Genomic DNA, 25,273 nt, shown 5'->3' with positions numbered 1-25,273 from the left:
ACAGAACAAAGAGAAAATATTAAAAGCTACAAGACAAAGGAGGCAGATTACATTCAGGGGTAAACCAATAAGGTTAACAACGGATTTTTTTATCACAGACGCTGAAAGCGAGAAGATCCTGGAAAAACGTATTTCAAACACTGAAAGACAATGGATGCCAACCAAGAATTTTGTATCCAGCAAAATTAAGCTTCAGGTATGACAACGAAATAAAAATCTTTCATGATAAACAAAAGTTAAAAGAATTTGCAGCCAGAAAACCAGCATTGCAAAGCATCTTGAGCAAAACAATACATGAGGAAGAAATGAAAAACAATAACCAAAACCAACAGTGGGAAGTGCCTCAGTAAAGACAGAGGGCAGGGGAAAGCTTATCATGGAGAAACAAACTAAATTAAAAAAAAAAGATAAATAATCAAACATGGCTGGAAGTACAAACCATATATCAATAGTAACTCTAAATGTTAATGGCTTAAACTCTCCAATAAAGCGACATAGGCTGGTAACATGGATTAAAAATACAAATCCAACAATATGCTGCCTCCAGGAGACACATCTGATTGAAAAAGACATACACAGGCTGAAGGCGAAAGGTTGGGAAAAAAACATACCACGCACACAGTCCTCGTAAGCAAGCAGGGGTGGCCATCCTCATATCGAATAAAATCGACTTCAAGACTAAGTTAATCAAAAGGGATAAGGAAGGACATTATATACTGTTAACAGGAACCATTCACCAACAAGACATAACAATTATCAATATTTATGCACCAAATAATGGTGCTGCAACGTTCATGAAACAAATTCTCCTCAAGTTCAAGAATCAAATAAACAACAACATAATAATTATGGGTGACTTCAACACACCTCTCGCACCATTGGACAGATCCTCCAAACAAAAGTTGAATAAAGAAACTATAGAACTCAATATCACAATTAATAACCTAGACTTAACTGACATATATAGAATATATCAACCATCATCAAGTGGATATACTTTTTTCTCAGCAGCACATGGATCCTTCTCAAAAATAGACCAAATATTATGCCATAGGGCAACCCTCAGTAAATATAAAGGGGTGGAGATAATACCATGCATTTTATCTGATCATAATGGAATGAAACTGGAAATCAATGATAAAAGAAGGAAGGAAAAATCCTACATCACATGGAAAATGAACAATATGTTACTGAATGATCAATGGGTTACAGAAGACATAAAGGAGGAAATGAAAAAATTCTTAGAGATAAATGAAAATACAGACACAACATATCGGAATCTATGGGACATAATGAAAGCAGTTTAAGAGGGAAAATCATCGCCTGGAGGTCATTCCTCAACAAAAGAAAAAACCAACAAATAAATGAGCTCACACTTTATCTCAAAGCCCTAGAAAAGGAAGAGCAAAACAACAGCAAATATAGCAGAAGGCAAGAAATAATTAAAATTAGAGCAGAAATCAACAAAATGGAAACAAAAAAGAAACTATTGAAAAAATTGACAAAACTAAAAGTTGGTTCTTCGAAAAAATAAATAAGATCGACAGACCCTTAGCCATGCTAATGAAGACAAGAAGAGAGAGAACTCAAATTACTAACATACGGGATGAAAAAGGCAACATCACAACAGATACTACAGAAATACAGAAGATAATTAGGAATTATTTTGAAAACCTATATTCCAATAAAATAGAAGATAGGGAAGACATCGATAAATTTTTTAAGTCATATGATTTGCCCAGACTGAGTCAGGAGGATACACACAATTTGAACAGACCAATATCAATGGATGAAATAGAAGACGCAATCAAAAGACTACCAACCAAGAAAAGCCCAGGACCGGATGGGTATACAGCAGAGTTTTACAAAACCTTTAAAGAAGAATTAATACCAATACTTTTCAAGTTATTTCAGGAAATTGAAAAAGAGGGAGCTCTTCCAAATTCATTCTATGAGGCCAACATCACCCTGATTCTAAAACCAGACAAAGACACCTCAAAGAAAGAAAACTACAGACCAATATCTCTAATGAACCTAGATGCAAAAATCCTCAATAAAATTCTGGTGAATCGGATACAAAAATACATCAAAAAAATTGTACACCATGATCAAGTAGGATTCATCTGTGGGATGCAAGGATGGTTCAATATACGGAAATCAATAAATGTTATTCACCACATCAATAGACTTAAAGATAAGAACCATATGATCATCTCGATAGACGCAGAAAAAGCATTCGACAAAGTACAGCATCCCTTTATGTTCAAAACATTAGAAAAACTAGGGATAACAGGAACTTACCTCAACATTGTAAAAGCTATCTATGATAAGCCGCAGGCTAGCATCATTCTGAATGGAGAAAAACTGAAGGCATTCCCTCTAAAATCTGGAACAAGACAGGGATGCCCTCTATCACCACTTCTATTCAATATAGTTCTCGAAACACTGGCCAGAGCAATTAGACAGACGAAAGAAATTAAAGGCATAAATATAGGAAAAGAAGAACTTAAATTATCACTATTTGCGGGCGACATGATTCTATACCTAGAAGACCCAAAAGGGTCTACAAAGAAACTACTAGAACTAATAAATGAATTAAGCAAAGTGGCAGGATATAAAATCAACACACATAAATCAAAGGCATTTCTGTATATCAGCAACAAAACTTCTGAATCAGAAATGAGGGAAAACACCCCATTCACAATATCCTCAAAAAAAATAAAATACTTGGGAATCAACCTAACAAAAGAGGTGAAAGATTTATACAATGAAAACTACAGAACCCTAAAGAGAGAAATAGAAGATCTTAGAAGATGGAAAAATATACCCTGTTCATGGATAGGCAGAACTAACATCATCAAAATGGCGATATTACCAAAAGTTCTCTATAGGTTTAATGCAATGACAATCAAAATCCCAACGGCATTTCTTGTAGAAATAGAGAAAGCAATCATGAAATTCATATGGAAAAATAAAAGACCCAGAATAGCAAAAGCAACTCTAAGCAGGAAGTATGAATCAGGCGGTATAGAGATACCAGATTTCAAACTATATTACAGAGCAATAGTAACAAAAACAGCATGGTACTGGTACCAAAACAGGTGGGTGGACCAATGGTACAGAATAGAGGACACAGAGACTAATCCACAAAGTTACAACTATCTTATATTTGATAAAGGGGCTAAAAGCATGCAATGGAGGAAGGATAGCATCTTCAACAAATGGTGCTGGGAAAACTGGAAATCCATATGCAACAAAATGAAACTGAATCCCCTCCTCTCGCCATGCACAAAAGTTAACTCAAAATGGATCAAGGAGCTTGATATCAAATCAGAGACTCTGCATCTGATAGAAGAAAAAGTTGGCTCCGACCTACATATTGTGGGGTTGGGCTCCAAATTTCTTAATAGGACACCCATAGCTCAAGAATTAATAACAAGAATCAACAAATGGGACTTACTTAAACTAAAAAGTTTTTTCTCAGCAAGAGAAACAATAAGAGAGGTAAATAGGGAGCCTACATCATGGGAACAAATTTTTACTCCTCACACTTCAGATAGAGCCCTAATATCCAGAGTATACAAAGAACTCAAAAAATTAAACAATAAGAAAACAAATAACCCCATCAACAAATGGGCCAAGGACCTGAAAAGACACTTCTCAGAGGAGGACATACAATCAATCAACAAGTACATGAAAAAATGCTCACCATCTCTAGCAGTCAGAGAAATGCAAATCAAAACCACCCTAAGATACCATCACACTCCAGTAAGATTGGCAGCCATTATGAAGTCAAAAAACAACAAGTGCTGGTGAGGATGTGGGGAAAAGGGTACGCTTGTACATTGCTGGTGGGACTGCAAATTGGTGCGGCCAATTTGGAAAACTGTATGGAGATTCCTGGGAAACCTGGGAATGGAACCACCATTTGACCCAGCTATTGCCCTTCTCGGACAACTCCCTGAAGACCTTAAAAGAGCGTACTACAGGGATACTGCCACATCGATGTTCATAGCAGCACAATTCACAATAGCTAGACTGTGGAACCAACCCAGATGCCCTTCAATAGATGAATGGATAAAAAAAAATGTGGCATTTATACACCATGGAGTATTACGCAGCACTAAAAAATGAAAAAAATCATGGAATTTGCAGGGAAATGGATGGCACTAGAGCAGATTATGCTAAGTGAAGCTAGCCAATCCTTATAAAACAAATGCCAAATGTCTTCTTTGATATAATGAGAGCAACTAAGAACAGAGCAGGGAGGAAGAGCAGGAGGAAAAGATTAACATTAAATAGAGACATGAGGTGGGAGGGAAAGGGAGAGAAAAGGGAAATTGCATGGAAATGGAAGGAGACCCTCATTGTTATACAAAATTACATATAAGAGGTTGTGAGGGGAATGGGAAAAAAAAACAAGGAGAGAAATGAATTACAGTAGATGGGGTAGAGAGAGAAGATGGGAGGGGAGGGGAGGGGGGATAGTAGGGGATAGGAAAGTAGCAGAATACAACAGTTACTAATATGGCATTATGTAAAAATGTGGATGTGTAACCGATGTGATTCTGCAGTCTGTATTTGGGGTAAAAATGGGAGTTCATAACCCACTTGAATCTAATGTATGAAATATGATATGTCAAGAACCATGTAATGTTTTGAACAACCAATAAAAAATAAAAAAAAGAAATGCAGCTAAGAGAAAGCAATCTTCTGTGTTGTACAAGAGCACAGAAATATCTATAATAAATTTGCATTGCCTGGCCCACATGTAGCAGTTAAATAATAAATTAAATAATAACTGGATGAGGGGCTGGTAAAAGTCATTCAGTGGTAGAGCACTTGCCTAGTAGTTACGAGATCCTGAGTTCAATGCCCAGAACCACAAAAACAAAACCAAAATGAAACAAATAAAAGGTGGATGAGTTAATTGACAGTCATAAGGAGTGAGTCTCAAAAATACAACCAAAACAACCCTCTTCACTCACCCAATTCAATACAGGTGATACCGAGTGACCAAACATCGACTTTCCCGTCATACTGTCCTTCATCCATAGCTAAGATCACTTCTGGAGCCATCCTGGCAATGAAATGTGCAAAACTTAAGTTGTAAGTTTTAAAAAACATTTCTTTTTTATAAAGTGAGTCAATGAAATAGCAGTTGTTAAGGATATTCAACATTTTTTATCTGCTAGATTTCCTTCGATAAATTGTTTTGAAAGAACACTATTCAAAATATCAGCATATTTAATGATCTACATAAAATGACATTGTATTCAATATATCCTGATTCTGTCCGTACTTCACTATCAGATCTTGGGTAAGTTATCTAACCTATCTGTACATCAGTTAATTTATCTACAAAATGGAAATAATTGTAGTAGTTATCTCATAGAGATTCATAAAGGATTAATATATATGACATTTAAAAAAATATTTATTTATTCTTGGTACAAGGGATTGAATCCAGGAGTACTATGTCACTGAGCTACATCTTCAGCCCTTTTTATTTTTTGTTTTAAGATAGGGTCTCATTAAATTGCCCAGGCTGCCCTTGAACTTATGATCCTCCTGCCTCAGGTTCCCAAGTTGCTGGGATCACAGGCCTGTGCCTCTATGCCCAGGAAACAAATAAATTACTTTAAACAACACAAAAAATATCTTGTGGGACAATATAAAGCAAAGTCATCAGCTATTCCAAAGATACTACAACTTATAAAACAAATAGGTTATGGTAATGGATGTTACCTCACAGGCTTGTCCTTAATACATTTTCATTAGCAGGGCAGGGGTTATATCAGGTTGGGTTTGCTTTGAGCAGTACTGTGTTCTATTACTATGTATAAACATTTGCTTAGTAAATGTTATCTAATTATAAGGGGAAAAATCCAAATGGCAACTGATTTTTTTAGTAAGTAAGTAATTTTGCAGGGATATAAGTCATTCTGCAAAATATAATGAAATTCCAATGTGTCTATGAAAGAAAAGAAAGGAATCTAGAAGGGAATAGGATGAAAAACTTGGAGTGGGAATGCCATACTAGGTGAAGCATCAGAGAACTCAACAAAGACCAGAACTGAGATTTCTTTCATCAGAAAGTATCACTTACGCTTGCTGTTAGCCAGATAAGCCTAAAGAAGTCCTCTTGTCCTTACCTGAAAACTAGTTCAAGAGAAAAGTTCAAATAAACCTCAAATGAAATAGAAAACCTGAGCTTGGTGGATGTGTTGATAGTCTGGCTCAGTTTACACACAGTGACATCAACCACATTGGAACAATTTAAAGTGATTTTTGTACTGAGAGAGTGAGTTTGTTTGTTTGTTTGTTTCTTTCTTTCTTTCTGCTACTGAGTAATTCTAATCTTTTCAAACAAAATTTCCCTTTGGGGAACACTGCTAAGACACTGTCAAAAAACAAAACAAAATGATACCATTACTAGGCCTGCTGGCACCTGTCATCCCAGCTATATGGGAGGCCGAGGCAGGAGAATTACAAGTTAACTGGCAACTGAGGGAGACCCTATCTCAAAAATAAAAACAAACAACCTCCAAACCAATGCCCGGGAAAACAATGTCATATTAGCTAACTTACATACCAGTAAGGTGTGCCCACGAAGGAGTTGGCAGGAGAAGCTATTGAGGCTGATCCAAAATCAGCTAATTTCACCTGACCTGGCTCTGTTAGGAGAATATTTCCTGCTTTAATATCCCTATAGGAAAAAAATAATAGAGTTAGAAAATTACTTTTCAATTTCGATTATGGAATAGGTCAGAACATGCAATTAATAAGGCAAAAACTTTGTTAAAAAAAAAAAAAAAAACTTAGCCAGAAAGGGATTTAGGAAGAACCACATGTTCTAAGGGGCCCAGATTCCTGGGTGTACTTATGGGCAGGTTGTAGTCATTACTTAAAAGTGAGGATTTCTTCAGAGGGAGGGGGCACAGTGAGGAAAAAGGCAGAGGTGGCAGACAAGGAAATCTCACCAGGTGCTGTACTTATAAAGGCATATTCTTAAATGCTAAATCCCGTAACCAGCAGTATTCCCTGTGCTGGGAAGATTGGTGAAATGTGGAATTGCCTTTTTTTCCTCTCTCCCAAGTTCCATGACATTTTTGGAACCTAAATAAAACTGTGATGACTCTGTGTTGACTACCTAACCAATAGTCCTCAACTACACACATACCTTTTCTTTCTTGCCTGTGACCCTTTCTCTTTGCTTTTAAGTGTAACTGCCACTCTAAGGCATTTGAGGGTACATGTTATATAGAAGGTGTTATTTTAAAGTAACACCATACAGTAAAAAGAAGACCCTGAAAGATCAAAACAAACAAGGATTAGGGGTTAGGAAATTGCATTTCTCTTGTATTACTACAATGAGTCTCAAGTGGTCACTACTAAGGATATCAGATGTTTTATGCAGCAAAATGTTTTAAAAATATGATTTAAAAATTAATTCATCAATATGATAATTTAGAATGAGAAGATGTGGATGTACTCATTCTTTTTTTTTTTTTTTTTTTAAAGACATGAGGTGTAATGGGTACTAGCAACTAAGATTTGTATGTTGATGGGCCATGGAAAGATAAAACAGAAAATGAGGAACTTATGTCAAGTTGAAAATGAACAGGATTGAATGCTTCCAAAACAACTTTTATAAAAACTTTCCTTGTAAATTCAGTTACCTTCCTCATGATGACTTTAGGCATTGGCAAAGAGAATTAAAAAAAAAAAAAGCATCATTTATTTCTCTTTAGTAACAAAAATCTGAGATATGGTCTTCATTTAAAAATTTAAAGCATATTTTTCAATTGTTTTGTCTTTTCAACTTCTTTTACAAACTAAAGAAGATAATGTATTATACAGAATAAAACAGTAAAATAATGTGCAGATTTAACATAATAATGAAACCCAAAAAGATGAACTTTAAAAAGATTTCAATAAAAGCAGCAAAATTGTTATAAGTAAGTCAACATTCAGTAATAACATCTTAGTACCAAAGAAATACATTTGAAAGAAAAGTTGTCAACTCCGTAGATATCATGGTAAATGTACTTAATCAATATTTATCAGCCATGATTAGGTTAATTCTTCATCTTTATTTATTTATTTATTTATTCCTTCCATAGGGCTGGGATGGAACCCAGTCGTCACACATGTTAGGGAAGTAATCTGCCACTGAGCTACACCCTGAGCCTATGATACTTCATCTTTATAAATAAACCAGCTAGTAACTGGTGATGGCTCCCGTAGGGGGACTGAAACAGAAGCAAAAGGGGGAACTATGACCTAATAGTTTCACTTCTTCCTAGTAAATGCCAAGTGTTTCCTTTTGTCTATGAGCCAAGTCAGATCCTTTATATCTACTGACTGTTCCACTACTTCCACTATTCAGTACAGTAACTGCCATAAGCTCTTTACTGAGGGAAGCAAAGTTTGGGAACAACATCACTCTTTAGGAGCGGTTAGTAGAGAGAAGAGTAGGGTTATGGTGCAGAAAATATAAGATAGGGGCTGGGTATAGGTGAGTATAGAACACTTGCTTAGCATGCATGAGGTTTCTGTTCAATCCCTAGTACAGGGGGAGAAAGAAAAGAAGAAGAAGAAAGAAAGGGAATATAAAATAGAAGCCCTGGATGATTGCATTAGGAGTTAAGAAATTTGAATTTCAGTCCTTATTTTATTATCTAAATGTTATTGAAATCTTTCTGAGCCCCCATCTCTGCCTCCATTGACATAAAGATTATACTTTTTGGAGTTCATATCTATATGGACTATAGAAATGAAAAATATTTTAATATCTATTTATGTACGAGTAACTTGTCATTTACAATAGGAAAGGCAGAAAGAAGGAACTCAGCTAAGAAATAAATACATGCCAGGAAGGTTAATTTTCTTTTCTTCTTGACACAGTATCCAAAGGTCACTGGGTCCTTCATCAAATTTCCCTGTAACCCTCAGCCTGGAGGACAGCTAGGGAGCTGTCCTCTCTACAGAGCAGAGGTGACAGAAGTGTGGCTATACCGGAGACATCAGGTGGTAGGAGCTAAATTCTGGCAATCTTCCTCCTTTATCCAGAAAAGCAGCAAATTCTTTGCTTCCTGTAAATCCTTAGCCACCCTAAAAATTGGAGCATGCACTAATTTTCAAGGTTCCTGGAACAGAGAACCCTATAACTGAAATGAAAACAGAAATGTTCTCTAATCTTACCTATGAATCAATGCATGAGAATGTAGGTAGGCTAGTCCCTGTAAGGCACCGTGAGTAATGGCAGCGATCTCTACTTCCTGAAGTGGTTTCTTATGAACTGAGGAAGGAGGGGAAAAAAAGGTCAGGAGTAATGACCAGTCTTACCGCTCTTTTCATCATCTTACACAGCTGTATCAGACTGAATTACCTACTTTCCCAAATGACAATTTGGGAACGCATTTACCTAAATATAGACGATGTATATATTTTCTAAAGGAAAGCCATGAATGATCAGGTAACAGGAAAACCAAGTGTATAAAAACAAAACAAAACAAAAAAACAACACTTCAAAACCAAATAAAACAAACAAAGCCTGATATTCATTAAGTGATGGTTTGTTAATTTACTTGTCAGTGGCAAGTCAATGCCACACTGATTCCAACTGCCCAGGCTCAAATTTATCAGTCCTTTCTGACACTTTAAATGCCTGGAATGTTCCAGGTCATATTATTCTCCTCTGCCACAAAGCCATCTATAATTACTCCCTCCAACTACAGATTTTCATTATTTGTGAAAGCAGTTAATAAGCAATTTCTATTCAGAGATAAAGGATAATATAAGACATTTTTTAATGTATATTTTTAACACAGCCTCTGGTTATAATAGCATTTCCAGAGGAGAATTGGGTCAAACACAATATTGGAAAGGGTTAAACATAAATAGAATTTGATACATAGAGAGAAATTTGATGTTTCCAGATACATATACCGCATCACGTTAAGTGGTACTTCCCTGGATGGGCCCTGAAAGAAACAGCAGGGAAGCTGCTATCCTCCCTCAGACACCTTCAGTGATGCTGCAGAGATGAAGTTTGCATAGCTCATCCACACAACCCTTAGGTCCAAGTCACTCTCTAATCAGATTGCACAAACTGCACTCAAATGTAGGGGTAGATAACATTCTGCCCGAGGTGAAACAGGAGGGTCTAGTGCTTTTATTCTCACCTTCTAACAAATCAGATGCTGAGCCTAAGCAATATTCCATCACCAACTGTAATAGATTTAAAAAAAAAAACCAGTCAGAACAATAAGAGTTAATAAGTAATTTCTGAAGCCAACCAACCAACCAACCAACCGACCAAGGAACTCAGAATATTAGGAGAATAAATATTCTGACTCACCTGAACCTGTATTATCTTGGTTGTCTGACATGAATTGATTTTCACTGTTTTCAACATCTCAGTTTTTGTTACTACTTAACTTGCATTGGCCTAAGACTATAAGAGGGCTGGATATGGAAATATTCCTTGTCAATGGTGAAGCTGAGATTGCCAATTTATTTACTTACCAATTTCCACACCACCTTATTTTAAAAAGAATTTAAAGTGGTTACGTGGCATTATAAATTAAAATTTATAACTTAGAGAGTATTAAAAAATACATGAGCCAGTAAAATTTATAATGAGAAATAGTAGCTAAAATAAACCATATGCAAGGACTTGGATTCAATGCTTAGCACCAAAACAAACCAAACAACCTCCCCAAACCAGTAAGTAGGGACTCCTTATTTTCATGTTTTAAGAAGTTCTAAGTGAGAAACACATCTTGGGTGGAGCTCACGAGTGGAGTGCTTGCCTGGCATGTGTGAGGCCCTGGGTTTGATCCCCAGCACCTGGGGGTGGGGGCGAGATGTAGCCTGCTGTGTCATTATCTGGAATCCCAGAGAGATATGGGATATTTTAATTTGTATTTGGAGACATTTCTATTAAAATACTCCTGATATTTCTTGACAATCTTGGGAGAGTTTCTTAACTCAAAAATGAGGAAACATTGTTTTTTTTTATTCTTTTAGATATTTTAGGTGCCCCAGATTGCTGATCTGTAGCCAAGGTCAAAACTATGAATGCTCAGGGACCATCTCCACACATATACGTGCAAGCATACACACTCCTACTAATTAACATTTTGTTATTTTAAAAACCAGCACAAGCTCATTATGAAATATAAATTTCCTATCATCAACTAGATAACCAATATCAACTTACTGGTTCTTTTCATTTTTAAACAAATTAATGTGAAAACATATTTATATATGATCTAACTTGCCTTACTGTGATAATTTAGAATTTTACAAGAAGTTTAGAAACTTGATTGTGGTTTTCTGCTTGACATACTAGATTCAGAAACATTTGTTTTATTTCTTATTGAGAAATTAAAGATTCCACATAATATTATGATGAACATTATCCTTCTGTGTCTATTTTTTTTCCTTTAGCCATCTTTGATGGAAATTTTTAAAAAGTTGTACCACATAATTTTCTAGTTTTTTAAAAACTGAATAACTGGATGGGCATACACAACTTCCTTAATTGAATATGCAAAAAAGGAATACTAGTACTCCTTGACGTACAAGAGGGTCATGTCCTGATAAGCCCAATATAAGTTGAAAATATCATAAATCAAAAATGCATTTAATACACCCATTTACTGAACACTATAGCTTAGCAATACAGTACTGTAGTCTCCCTTTATCCACAAATTTGATTCCTGCTGTTCCAGTTACCCACAGTCAACTGTGTTCCAAAAATACTAAATGGAAAATTCTAAAATTAAACAATTCATCAGTTTAAAATTGTCCATCATTCTAAATACATGATGAAATATCTCATTGTATGGCTCTCTCTGGAAGTAAATCATCCCTTTGGTCAGAGTATCATACTGTTTATACTACCCAACCATTAGTCACTTAGCCATTTTGCTTAACAGATCAACTATCACAATATCACAGTGCTTGTATTCAAGTAATTCTCTTTTTCCTCCAATTAATTCTATTTTACTTAATAATGAATCCCAAAGTGTAAATAGTGATGCTTGGAATTTTATAGCAATATACTTTTTTTTTTTTTTTTGGTACTGGGGACTGAACTCAGGGTACTCGACCACTGAGCCACATCCCAGCCCTATTTTGTATTTTATTTAGAGACAGGGGCTCACTGAGTTGCTTAGCACCTTGATTTTGCTGAGGCTGGCTTTGAACTGGTGATCCTCCTGTCTCAGCCTCCAGAGCTGCTGAGATTACAGGCGTGAGCTACTATGCCCGGCTGCATATACTTTTGTAATTGCTTTATTTATTAGTTATTGTTTTTAATCTCTTATTGTGCCTAATTTATAAATTCAAACTAATTTATAAATTAAACATTTACTCTGCCTGATCGAAATCTCTTTCCAGATTCCTTCAATTCAGAAAGACAGGAAACACTGCAATACCATCTGTGGTTTCAGGCTCTACTGGGGGTTTTGAAACATATTCCCCATAGATCAGAGGAGACTACTATACTACACAGTACTGGTTGTTTGCCCTGTGATCATGAGGCTGACAGGGAGATGCAGTTTGCTGTCATTGCCCTGCATCATGAAAAAGGATTATACTGTATATTACTTACTCTGGGAAAAGATAAAAATTCAAAATTCAGAGTGCAGTTTCTACTGATTGTGTATTGGTTTTGCACTATTGTAAAGTCAAAAGTCTGAAGTCAAACTATTGTATGTCAAGTACAATCTATACAACTTTAAAACTGAATGGAATGAATAAATAGGTTTAGTGTTTATATTTTTTAAATTCTATTTTAAAAACCTGAGCCTTTTTCACAAATATTTGCTTCCCTGTTATTCACAGGGCGTGGGACATGGATGTGCGCTCCTTATAGGACGCAGCTGTAGCTGCTCAGCCTTATGTTATTAGGGCTACTTTCTAGCTTCCCTGACTTCTTCTTTATGGGCAAATTATTTTTATGTCTGTTTGTATGTATGTTTCTAGCAGTTCAGTTCCTAAGAGAACTTTTTGTAAAATTTGATTACTGGGGATTGAACTGAGGGGTGCCTTCCCACATCCCAGGCCTTTTTATTTTTTATTTTGAGATAGGGTCTTGTAAGCTACCCAGGCTGGCCTTGATTTTGCCTCCTGTCTCACCCTCCCAAGTCTCCAGGATTACAGACGTGAGTCACTATACCTGGCCCTAAAAGCACCTTTTAATTAGCTCATTCAATCAGTTGTAGACAGAAATCAGGTAACCAAACTTATTAGCACTCTATATAATCTAAGAGTAAACAGGTTTTGAATGAGAGCTTAGAGGATTTTCTGAAGATTTCAAACTTGGATTTTGTAACATTTATTCCACCTGATTTAAATCTGTTTCTAGACTCCTTCAAGTCTACTGAGGTTGTCAGAGAAAAACTGATTTACAGATAAGAAGATGCTCCTTTGGTTAATTTCTTCTGCTCGGCATGGGAATGATAGCCCTAGATATCTTACAGATTGCTTGAACAGAAATGTTTTAGTATACTGCTTGGGCACCGAGATTCCATTCCTTAATTAGCGACCATGTACAGGAAAGAACTCAGTACATGGTAAGCACTTAATAAATGACAGTTAAATTGGACTTTGAGGGAGAATGTGCCATCTGACAAAGTAGCACATTTAGCATTTTCATGTTCTAAATGGTGCCTAATGTGCCTTAAAAACAGAAATACAATCATATCAAGACACACGAGGATGGAGTGGAACAAGACAGTTTCACTTTAATCAGATGGTAGGTTCTGTTTAGGAAACATTTCAGTCACGGCAGTGGCAAGCACAGTTCCAGTTCTGCGGTGAGGTGGGGTAGGGGATGAGAAATGGCAGTGATGAAGGTTCAGGATGAGAGTGCAAGCCCTTGCATTTTGTCTTTACAAATCCCTCTTTATAAGATGAGGTCCACTTTCCCCATCTCTCTGTGGAGTGTACAGAATGAAACTTCCAAAAGGCTGGTGATCATATTTAATCTCACGAGAGTTATACCATGACACATTCTAAAGTGTTAACAAAAGTCTAAGGGACAGAGATAGGAATGAGAATTGTACAGTTCAAATAAATAATAGAGAAAATTTAATAGAAAAAAAGAAGATAACAGAGATTGGCTTACCCAAGCAGTGTGCTCTTTCAAATAACAACCTTTGTACTCAATGGTATTAGGATGCTTCAATTGTCGTAAAAATTTAACTTCTTTAAGAATATCTTGCCATTTCTATTGAAGTCAGAAAAGAAATATTTTGATTTGGAAGCTGAAAATAGTATTTTATTACCAAGTATACATATATAATAGTATTTTTATTATTTGAAATGAATATAAGGTAAATGTTAAACAAACAAAGAAGCTATTTAAGCTTGTGTTATTCCTCCAGTTTGAGTATGTGTACATACAAATCTATTGTTGAGGACATTATAATGAAGCCATTACACACACTTGTGTTCTATTTCTGAAAATAGTTGATTGATCTAGAATATTAGAAACTTTTATTATTTACTCCATAAGCAGGAGGGAAAAAAAGAATGGAGGTAAATGTTTAAAGAATTTTATTTACTTTTCTTTTCTGTAAGCCTTATTTTTTCAAATATTTGACATATAATCATTGCATGCATTTATGGGATACAGTGTTATGTTTCGATACATACATACAAAATGTAATGTCCAATCACGGTATCTAGCATACCCATCATCTCAAACGTTTATCATCTCTTAATGATGAGAACATCCAGAATCTTTTTTTCTAGTTATTTTGAAATACACACTACAACCTTGTGAACTACAGTAACCCTACTGTGCACAGAACACCAGAACTTATCATTTTGTTAACTTCATACTTATTTCCCATAAGTATGTGTAGGCATTCAACTGTCTCATCTTACCTCATGTGTCTGTTTCCCACTATAGGACATTTTCTTAACCGCCACCACCTCGTTGGTATGAGCATTTGTGGCCTGTGTTAAGAGGGAAGAGGAAAATAAAAAGAAATAACTACGTTTCAGTTAGTTTAACTCTTTGACTTGAGACTTTCAAAATATTATGCTCACACTTGAGTATCACCATTCCAAGATGCTCCAACATTTGATAGGCCAGACAGATGTTTCCACCCCAACTTTAAGGAACAGCTTCTCTTCATACACACACACACACACTGAAACAAGTAAACAATAAGACTATTTTCCAAAATGTCTATATTGGCTTCACTTTGTAGAATATCCATCAATGGAGAACCAGTTCAATAAACACAGTGTGGTTACATAATGAAACAATCATTGAAGAATAAGGATGTGTTAATATGGAAAGATGTAAAAATTGTCATGACAAAAAAAAATAAATGTACACTATAATCCTATTTTTGCAAAATACTAAGAGTGTCAGTAGTGTTACATGTAGAAAATAATTATGGAAGAATGCATATCAAGGGCTGGGGCTGGGGCTCAATGGTAGAGTGCTTGCCTAGAACACGTGAGGCACTGGGATCGATTCTCAGCCCCGTATACAAATAAATAAAATAAAGGTCCACTGACAACTAAAAAAAAAAAAAAAAAAAAAAAAAAACATTAAAAAAATGTGTCTAGTGTAATTGAAGAAATCAATTTTAAATTTTATTTAATTTTAATTAACTTAAATTTAAATAGCTACATTGCCTAGTGACTACTATATTTAACAGAGTACCAGAAGGCAAGATTAATCCCAAGACTGACTTTCACCTGAAGGATTACTTATGATTTGTGATTTACATACACATATTTATGTATGCCTATGTGTGCAGTTTTTCTATCTGTGAAAGTTGTCTTGTCTCATAATTCTCTCCACTTGTCTTCATCATACTAGAGACACAAGTTCATTTAAAGCACACATAGAAGCCTCACCTGATAGTCTTTTCCTCTCAATTTATGTAAGAGATTTAAAATTAAATTTCTTAAAATTTTCAGAAAAATAAGCCATTAAAAGATTCTGTAATTTGGGCTTTCTTCTAAAAACAGGGCTCTGTTTCAGGGCCATATCCCTGATGTAAATAAGCTACTTTGCATGACTTATTACTGTGGACCAATAAAGTTATAGCAGGGCTCAGAGGTAAAAGACTGGAATTCACAACTGTAGAAAAAATTCATGATCATTTTCTTTTCTTACTATGTGTTTATATTTTAACTGTTCCCCAGCCGTGACTTTTTGCTATTTTCTTTTTGCCCTCTTTATTGAGCATCTGCTAAAACCGAAAGGCAACTATGCCTAGATGAAAAGACCTAAGTATTTGCTCTAGGTAGATTATGGATGATATGCTGAGTCTCACAAAGAAGCACAAGAAACCCACAAAATTTACAGTGTGTTCAACTGAATAAAAAAATGAGCAGACTCAACCCTTTTTTGTTTTTCTTCAAAGTTTCTTACTATCTTGTTGCTAATGCTAAATTGCGAATTAACTATGTAAATTCAAACACACACAGATATTTTAGCAAGTGACCACTTTCTGTTTTCTAAGTATACCATATACTGTCAGCTGATTGGTTCTGCAAGAGCTGGCATCATTCTGTGTAAAGTTGCAAACTACAAAGAATCTACCACAATTGTAGTATTAGGTACAAAACCATTGGTTGCTAGACTTGCTAGAATGGCTATGATCCAAGAAAAGCACCAGTTAGCCATGCCAAGTTCTCCATCATTCATTCATTCATTCAACAAGTACTTACTAGGTATTCACAATGTGTCAGGTATTGGGCTAAATTCTAGGGATAGAATTGGGAGTAAATGCCAGGCGCACGCCTGTAATCCCAGCTGCTCGGGAGGCTGAGGCAGGAGGATCACAAGCTCAAGACCAGCCTTAGCAAAAGCGAGGTGCTAAGCAACTCAGTGAGACCCTCTCTCGAAACAAAATACAAAATAGGGCTGGGGATGTGGCTTAGTAGTCGAGTGTCATTGAGTTCAATCCCTGATTACAGGCCCTGCCCCCCCCCCCCAAAAAAATTGGGAGTACATACACCCAGGGGTACCTATCTTTCCTCTGGTAGGACAGGCAATAAAAAATAAATAAAATAAAATTATAACAAACAAATATAAAACTGCAGTTGTGACATGCTGTATGTGCTCTTCTGAGATCCCAAACCAGAGGACATGATTTAGGGAGGTCAGGAAAGCCTTCCCTGAAGGCATAGTGTTTAAGCTCAGTGTGGAAAAAGAGGAAGGGCATATAAGAGACAAGAAGCTGCAAATGGTTGGGAAAACATTCCAGAGAGAAAAGCTTATGCAGAATCCCAGGATGGATGATCCAATTAACGCAATCAGCCAACTAGATCGATGAGAAGAGCAGAAAGCAGGACCATAGAGAAGGACCTTATAGGCTGGCCATGGTGGAATTTTGGTCTTAAAAGGGAGAGCCCTGCAGGCCTGCAGGGGAAAGTGATCAGATTTACTTTTTTTTTTTTTTTTTTTTTAAGTTTACTAAGTTGAGGTGGAGAGAGACCAACGTGGGCTCCTGCGGTAGTCCATGTAAGGTACTAGCCAATCTTGGGTACAGTGGTATGAATAACACATAAATACTACTGCAGCAAGTGGGAAAAATTCATTTTTAAGGGACTCTTTCTGTGTTCATTATAGATAAAATGTTAAAGTGGCTTTTTGTAATTCCCTTCCAATCTGTTTTTTAATGCCTTATGGGTTTATATGGGCCTGGACTGTTCATTTGTATACAGGCATACAGACTTAATGATTACATTTCCATGTCAAAGCTCCCAAGCATCTTCCTAAATTCTCCTATCTTTAGCAACACATAACACATAGTTAGTACCTACTGTTAACAGACTTAGTCACTGGGTCCTCTGCAACGTCTGGCTGCTTTTTAAAATAAAAGAGTCAAATACTGGGCTGGGGAGGTGGGTCAGTGGTAAAATGCTTGCCTAGCATGTGTGAGGCACAGGGTTCAGTCCTCAGCACCACATACAAATAAATAGAAAAGAGTCAAACCAGATTGGGACTACTTTCTGACTCTGGTTAAGAGAGATTCAGGGAGGATGAATTTATTATCAAGTAAACAAAAGGAAAGTAGGAAAAGATGACCAAAGAATATAATCTCTAGATGAGATAAACAGGTCACAAACAAATACATACAGAATGCTTCCATTTTGAAAGTGTTCAAAACTAGGCAAAACCAAATTGCACTGTTTAGAGGTACAAAGGTAAGTGGGTTAAACATGTGTTTTAGATGGACTCAAGAGGCTTCTGGGGTGCAGTGGTATTCTATTTCTTAACCTTGGGGTATTTACACAGAGATTTACCTCCCCTCCCCCCCCCCACACACACTCAGAACTTGAGACTGATCCCAGAGGAGATCTGCCATTGAGCTGTACTCCCATTCCTTTTTATTTTTTATTTTGAAGCAGGGTCTGGCTAAATTGCTGGGCTGCTGAGGCTGGCCTTGAACTTTCAAGCCTCTTGCCTCAGTCTCTCAAATTGCTCGAACTGCAGCGTACACCACCATGCCAGGCTGAGATTTACCATTTTTTTGAAATATATTTTCTTTTTAGTTGTTGTTGGACACAAATACCTTTTATTTTATTTGTTTATTTTTATGTGATGCTGAGGATTGAACCCAGAACCTCCCATGTGCTTGGCGAGTGCTCTACCGCTGAGCTACAACCCCAGCCCCTACCTTTTAACTATTTCTTAAATTATATATCGAAATACATGTGCATGTATTATACACACTGATTTATGTATGATATGTTTATAATTAAAAATGCCTTTAAAAAAGTATCTACGTGAATAAAGAAGACAGGACTTTAACTGGGTCTTCAATGTTATTTTAAGATCAAAGACTAATGAGGGAGTCTTAAGTAGAAAAGTATCACCCTGTTCAGTCATGGAAAGTCAGTTCCTGATGACATACTTGAACAGGGGCTGAATCTAGAAGGACAAAGGAGGAGAAGGAACGTGATGCTGAGTGCAGACCCAGGGGAGGAGGAAGAGCTCAGGGAAAACTCAGCCTGAAGAGTCAGCTAGAGCAAAGGATGGAGTGGAACACGCAGTTCATAAATTCTCATCTGGAAGGAATGATAAGCCCCTGAGATAATCCACCCAACCAGAAGAACGTAAAGAAGGACCACTAAAAAGAAACGGTCAAATACTGCTTGAATTGAAGAAGTTATTTGACAAAAACGTTGGAAAAGAAATGGGTAGTAATCAGTACTTGATTTGTTATTTGCTTTAATAGATTAATAATTTGAAGGAAACATTCATGACTTTGATGAAGCAAACTTCTAAGGTTATCTAATTAAAGAGATATATTTTATATAATGAATTAATGAATTTCAGGCAAATGAGCTGCCCTAACATATCAGTTATTTCTCATTTTTATTATCAGGAGACAGTCACATCCTTGTAATGTAACTGGGGACACCTTTGTATCTTTTCAACTAAAATACCAACTTAACATGTTGACATGACTGTCTCCAACAAGCCTTTATCCATTTCTCTGAATAGCTGTCTGTTCATTCATTTATCCATTTATAACTCTTTTTTATTATTTACTTATCTGGTTGTAGATGGACACAATACTTTTATTTATTTATTTTTATGTGGTGCGGAGGATGGAACCCAGTGCTTCACACATGCCAGGCAGGGGCTCTACCACCGAGCCACAACCCCAGCCCCCATTTCTGACTCTTTATCCACCCACTCACTCACCCACCCACCCCATCCATCCATCCATCCATCCAGTGTATACTGAATTCCTAATTTGTCTCAAAAAATATTAGTTCCTGGGAGTGTAACAATGAATGAAATAGACATAACCCCTATTCTCATGATGCATATTATTTAGAAAGAACAGTTATGAATAAAATCTTATATACCATTATAAAATTACAACTATGATGTATTCAATGAAATACAAACACAGTTAGGAGATCATAAGCAAAAGCCCTGATTATTTGGTGGACAGAAGAATAAATGCTGTCTTGTAGAAGTATACTCAAGCTGAAACCTGTGGGATGCACAGGGACTAGAGGGGGATGGGGATAAAATGTAAAGTCTCCTGCGTGAGCGGGGTAGAATGTGCAGAGGTCCTGAGGCAGAAAGAGCATGGCATGCTGAGGAACCACACAGGGCTCAACTTCAAGCTTCCAACTCTCTTGTACCACCACTGCCTTGAAGAAGGCCTCAAATTCTGGAACTAGCTTTTGCACAATGACCATAGATGACAGCAGACATCATTTAATTTGAAAAAAAATCAAGCATATTTTGTAAGTAATAGTTGTATGTGTGGAGAATATGTAGAATTCCAACTTTTTAAATCTGATTTTTCTAAATGATATGTTTTAAAATTACTTACAAAATAAACTGCTCCAAAACTTCCATGTCCAATTTCATGCAAACCAATAAAAAGTTCTTCAGGATCATCCTTGTAGAACAGATCAGCAATCTCTGGGTCCTTTGGTACCCCTTTACGCATGATGACCAGTACTAAAAGTGCTTTGCTTTTTGATATCCCAGTCGACCGTAGATCTCATTGACAACTTTTAAAAAAGATCTTCAGTACCTGTAGAAAAATAAGGTTTGCTGTTAAATGATGTCTAGCACTCTTTGGTGGCAATATAAATACAAATTAATATTTTTTAAATATTTATTTTTTAGTTGTAATTGGACACAATACCTTTATTTTATTTATTTATTTTTATGTGGTACTGAGGGTTAAACCCAGGGCCTTGCACATGCGAGGTGAGTGCTATACTGCTGAGCCACAACCCCAGCCCGTAAATACAAATTAATATTAAGAAGCATCTTGGGGCTGGGGTTGTGGCTCAATAGTAGAGTTCTCACCTAGCACCTGTGAGACCCTGAGTTTGATCCTCAGCATTACATATTATATATATATATATTTTGTTTTAAAGAAGCATCTTATTTCCAAACACGCAAGCATGAGACTCTGGGATTAAACCCAGCAACACACACACAAAACACACACACACACACACACACACACACACACACACACACGTGCACAAAGCATCTCTGTTTTATAATAATCAGACAAGTAACCCAAATGAAAAAATTGGGCAAAAGATCTGAATAGACAATTCTGCAAGAAACACACACATGTCTATCAACACACGTAAAGATGTTTACCATCATTAGTTATTAGGGAAATGAAAGTTAAAACCACGATGACATATTGTCATCCTCACTAGGAACGCTGTAATAAAAAAGTCAGATAAGTATTGGTGAGGGCATGGAGAAATGGGAACTCTCCCACACTGCAGGAAGGAAGTAACATGGAAGAGTCATCAGAAAAAACTTAAAAACACTGAGTCAGAATTTGAACCAGAAATTCAACTCCTAGGTATATGCCCAAGACAAATGAAAACATGTCTACATAAAAACGTTGCACACAAATGTTCATACCAGCATTATTCAAAATAACCACAAAGTGGAAACAGCTGAAATTTCCATTAACTGGTGAATGAATAAACAAAATGTGGTATCTCCATATACAATGGAATATTATCCAGCCATAAAAAGGATGAACTATTGGGCTGGGGTTGTAGCTCAGTGGTGGACTACTCGTCTCGTGTGTGGAAGGCACTGGGTTCCATCCTCAGCACCACATAAAAATAAAACAAAGATACTGTGTCCATCTAAAACTAAAAAAAAAGAAAAATTTAAAAAACAAGGATGAACTATTGATAAATAACATAAATGAACCCTATAAACATTATGCAAAAGGGCAATCATAAGAGACTACGTATTGTATGACTCCATTAATATATATACATATACATATAATTTTTTTACTTGTCAATGGACCTTTATTTTATTTAATTATATGTGGTGCTGATCATTGAACCCAGTGCCTCATGCATGCTAGGCAAGTACTCTACCATTGAGCCATAACCCCAACCCCATTAATATATATTTTAAAAGTTTCCAGAAGAGTCAAATCTATAGAGACACAAAATAGATTATTGGTGATCTAGGAATGGGGGTTTGAAAAGTGACAACTAAAGGGTATGGACTTTCTTTTTAGGAGGTTAAAAATGTCCTTAAATTGAGGCAATGATTGCATAAGTATGACTTCATTAAAACCATTCAATTGCCAGGTGAGGTGGCACACCCCTGTAATCCCAGCAGCTCGGGAGGCTGAGGCAGGAGGATCATGAGTTCAAAGCCAGCCTCAGCAAAAGTGAGACTCTAAGCAACTCAGCGAGACCCTGTCTCTAAATACAAAATACAAAATAGGGCTGGGATGTGGCTCAGTGGTTGAGTGCCCCTAAGTTCAATTCTTTGTACCCCCAAAAGTGGTTTGATGAAATTAATATTTTAATAATAACAGCTAACATTTATTAAGTACTAGGTTGTCAGACAACACTGAACAGCTTACATATATTATCTCCTTTAATCTTTACAACACCTTTATAAGGTAATGACTTTATTTTAATTTTATAGAACAAACTAAGACTTTAAGAAGTGAAACTACTTCCTCATGGTCAGAAGCCAGTGCTTCTCACCACTGTGATCTGAATCCAGCAAAGCCCATGCTCTTGACTGACATATGATATCTCCATACTCAGTATGAGGAACTAGACAACTCTTTATTAGCCACTGGAAGAAATGCCAAGGAATGTGGAGACTATGCCACTTCAAGAAGCAAGTTGTTCCACTGCTTTATAAAATGCTTTGAGTTTCTTTTCATTAATAGTCACATATTTATTTGTTGTAGGTCCTTTACTTTCTCTTTTTCTAAAAAAAATACTGAAATGTGAGTTTTCATTTATATTTTTTATTGTAAACAGCCTCTTCCTCCCACATACAGATAGCCTTTTATTTCAATGTCTGAACCTATCAACAGCATAGTTTGTCTCTTCCTTGACCCACTCGCTAACTAAGCTGCAAATCCGGCTACTGGCCAATAAAACTATTTTTTTCAAAACATGAGTCAATGGGCTTCACTCTAGAAGAGAAAAAGGTCATTAATTAAAGAAGCAAAACTGACAGTGCCCAGAGGTATTTTTCTCTTGTAGCATAGCAACCTTAAGTGACAATGAACATTACTTCATATGTTAAGTCATTAGCAGGTGTAGGTCAACAGCCTGCTACCCAGCCATCTAGTCCACTTACTCTTTCATTCAATAAGGACTTCCCAAGAGCTTGCTGTTTGTCAGACATCTTACTGGGTCGGGAAGAGGTCCCTCTCCTATGGGCTTAGTGTCAAAGGGGTAATAAATATTAAACTAAAAAGCACCAAAATAGTTATAATAGATTGACATTATGAGGAAAAAGCAAATATTTTTAAATATAAGAATATAACAGGCTAACCCAGCCTGTTTTTTACTCAGAACTGGAAAGCCTGCCTTTTTAGGGAAAATAAATGCAATGCATTCATAGGGATGGTGGGAGAGCTGGAAGGAGAGAGCGTGAAGCTGGAGTAAAGCCAAGAAAGATCACAAAAGGCTTTTCAAACCATATTAAGAAATTTGGACTTTCTCCTGAGGGTGACAGGATGCCACTGAGGCTTTAAATAGGAACAAGGATTCCCCTGGCCAGCATTGCACCTGTCACCCTGGAAGGTTGTCCAGCCAGTCCCTGACACAACAAGACTCAAGCATAAAGTCAGGACCTCAACTCTGTTGGAAAAGAATGTCAAACCTAAAAGCTCCAAATGAAAACTCCAAAAGTGCTTGTGTTCACTGTTTGAGAAAAGAGAAACAAATGATGAAATAAATGAGGGGCCTTTTTGGAGCCCATACCCAAAAGGCAAATTATGAGATCGCCTTTAAGAAAAACAGAAAGAGCTACGAACTAAGTTTATGAGAACTTTTTTTTTTTTTCAATCATTGAAGGGCATTTTAAACTTCTGAATATTTTGACTTAGATGTGAATAAAGTTAAAGTCCTGTGGACAATCATTTGGGGAAAAACAGATGAGTATGTTATACTCTAAAATAAACATCTAAATGTGAAAAAGAGACCATCAAAAACTTCTAGAAAAATTACCAGTGAATTTCTAATTACTAAACAACATACCAGCAGCAAAAAATCATAAACTAAAATCATTAAGTGTGACTACATAAAACTAATAACTTCTTTTAAAAACTATAACAAAGGGACTTCTGCTTCTGGCCAAGATGGATTAATGGAGACCAGATTTATCATCTGGCATAAGAATCATCTACATACTGGATCAAACATATGAATGATGGTATTTCAAGATAATGACTATTAGCCAAGAAGGACAATGATCCCTGACAAGAGAAGTCAGCGATGAGAGAGAGCCAGGACTGTCTCAGCTTCGTGCCCTCGGAGAGTCTTCAGGTCATCCCAGAGAAAGAAGGAGTCCAGGTGGAGCCTGGGGGACTCCCCAAGTTGAAGAGACAGATGAGGGCCCAGGGTGAGCGAGGTAGCTGGAGTTTGCAGAAGACGGCAGCACAGAAAGAGGCTGGAGATATGCAGAAGGTTCCCCCCGGTCTTCTGCTGAGTACTGATTAGAGAAGCCCTGGAAAGTACCCTGGTCCAGGAAAATGCCAACTGAAAGGGGACAAGGGAAGCAGCACCTATAGCTCACTATGGGCTGTGCCCCATATTTATTTCTACCAATCAGAACACGAAATCTCCTAAGTTCATGGGGAATTCTCTACTCAGAATCTGTGATTGCCTTTGTAGTGGAAAATTCACCTTAGACTCAATGCTGCCATGTGATGTCAAACGAATTTTGAAAGTAAAACTTGAAAGGACCAAATTACTTCCAAATAACTATACCCCAGAAAAAATCTCAAAAACAAATAACTATATCCAATATCCAAAAAGGTGAAATTTATAATGTTTAACATTAAAAAAATTACAAGGCAATACCAGGTGCAATGACAAAGGCCCATAAGTTACTGAGGTAACTTGGGAGTCAAAAGTGGGAGGTTTGCAAGTTGGAGGTCAGCCTCAGCAACTTGTCAATTGAGTGAGCTCCTATCTCAAAAAAAAAAAAAAAAAAAAAGATGTCTCTGGATTAAACCTCCACTATCAAAAACAAAACAAAACAAAACAGGTTAAAAGGAAGTAGGAAAATATGACTCATAATGAGGAGAAAAATAATTGAAACCAGTGTGAACATTAAAATATATTTATTATAACTATATTCTCTCTATATAAAAATTTAGAGAAAATATTAAACATGTAAAATAGTGATATATAAGAAATAAAGAGAATCAAATCTCTAGAGGCAAAAGCTATAATAAAATGTCTGAGAAGAAAAATATATGGCATG

The 25,273-nt window shown here is 36.4% G+C and overlaps 1 protein-coding gene across 4 annotated transcripts in view; it reads right to left on the bottom strand.

The window, feature by feature from the left end:
* Taok3 (TAO kinase 3) overlaps nucleotides 1-25,273 on the bottom strand; it is a 187,500-nt gene that overhangs the window by 67,811 nt on the left and 94,416 nt on the right. For all 4 annotated transcript variants that reach the window (XM_077108947.1, XM_077108945.1, XM_077108957.1 and 1 more), the window contains 7 exons: nucleotides 20,355-20,561; nucleotides 14,911-14,982; nucleotides 14,147-14,248; nucleotides 10,191-10,236; nucleotides 9,208-9,304; nucleotides 6,596-6,709; nucleotides 4,989-5,080 (listed from right to left, as the gene is read on the bottom strand). In XM_077108947.1, the coding sequence (XP_076965062.1) occupies nucleotides 4,989-5,080; nucleotides 6,596-6,709; nucleotides 9,208-9,304; nucleotides 10,191-10,236; nucleotides 14,147-14,248; nucleotides 14,911-14,982; nucleotides 20,355-20,474 (643 nt within the window). In that variant the 5' untranslated portion in view covers nucleotides 20,475-20,561. The remainder of the gene's footprint in view (nucleotides 1-4,988; nucleotides 5,081-6,595; nucleotides 6,710-9,207; nucleotides 9,305-10,190; nucleotides 10,237-14,146; nucleotides 14,249-14,910; nucleotides 14,983-20,354; nucleotides 20,562-25,273) is intronic.

Source organism: Callospermophilus lateralis, chromosome 1, assembly GCF_048772815.1.
Source record: "Callospermophilus lateralis isolate mCalLat2 chromosome 1, mCalLat2.hap1, whole genome shotgun sequence".
In the NCBI taxonomy this organism is placed as follows: domain Eukaryota; kingdom Metazoa; phylum Chordata; class Mammalia; order Rodentia; family Sciuridae; genus Callospermophilus; species Callospermophilus lateralis.
The sequence above is the reverse complement of the archived record's forward strand: the minus strand, read 5'-3'. Positions and strand labels throughout refer to the sequence as shown.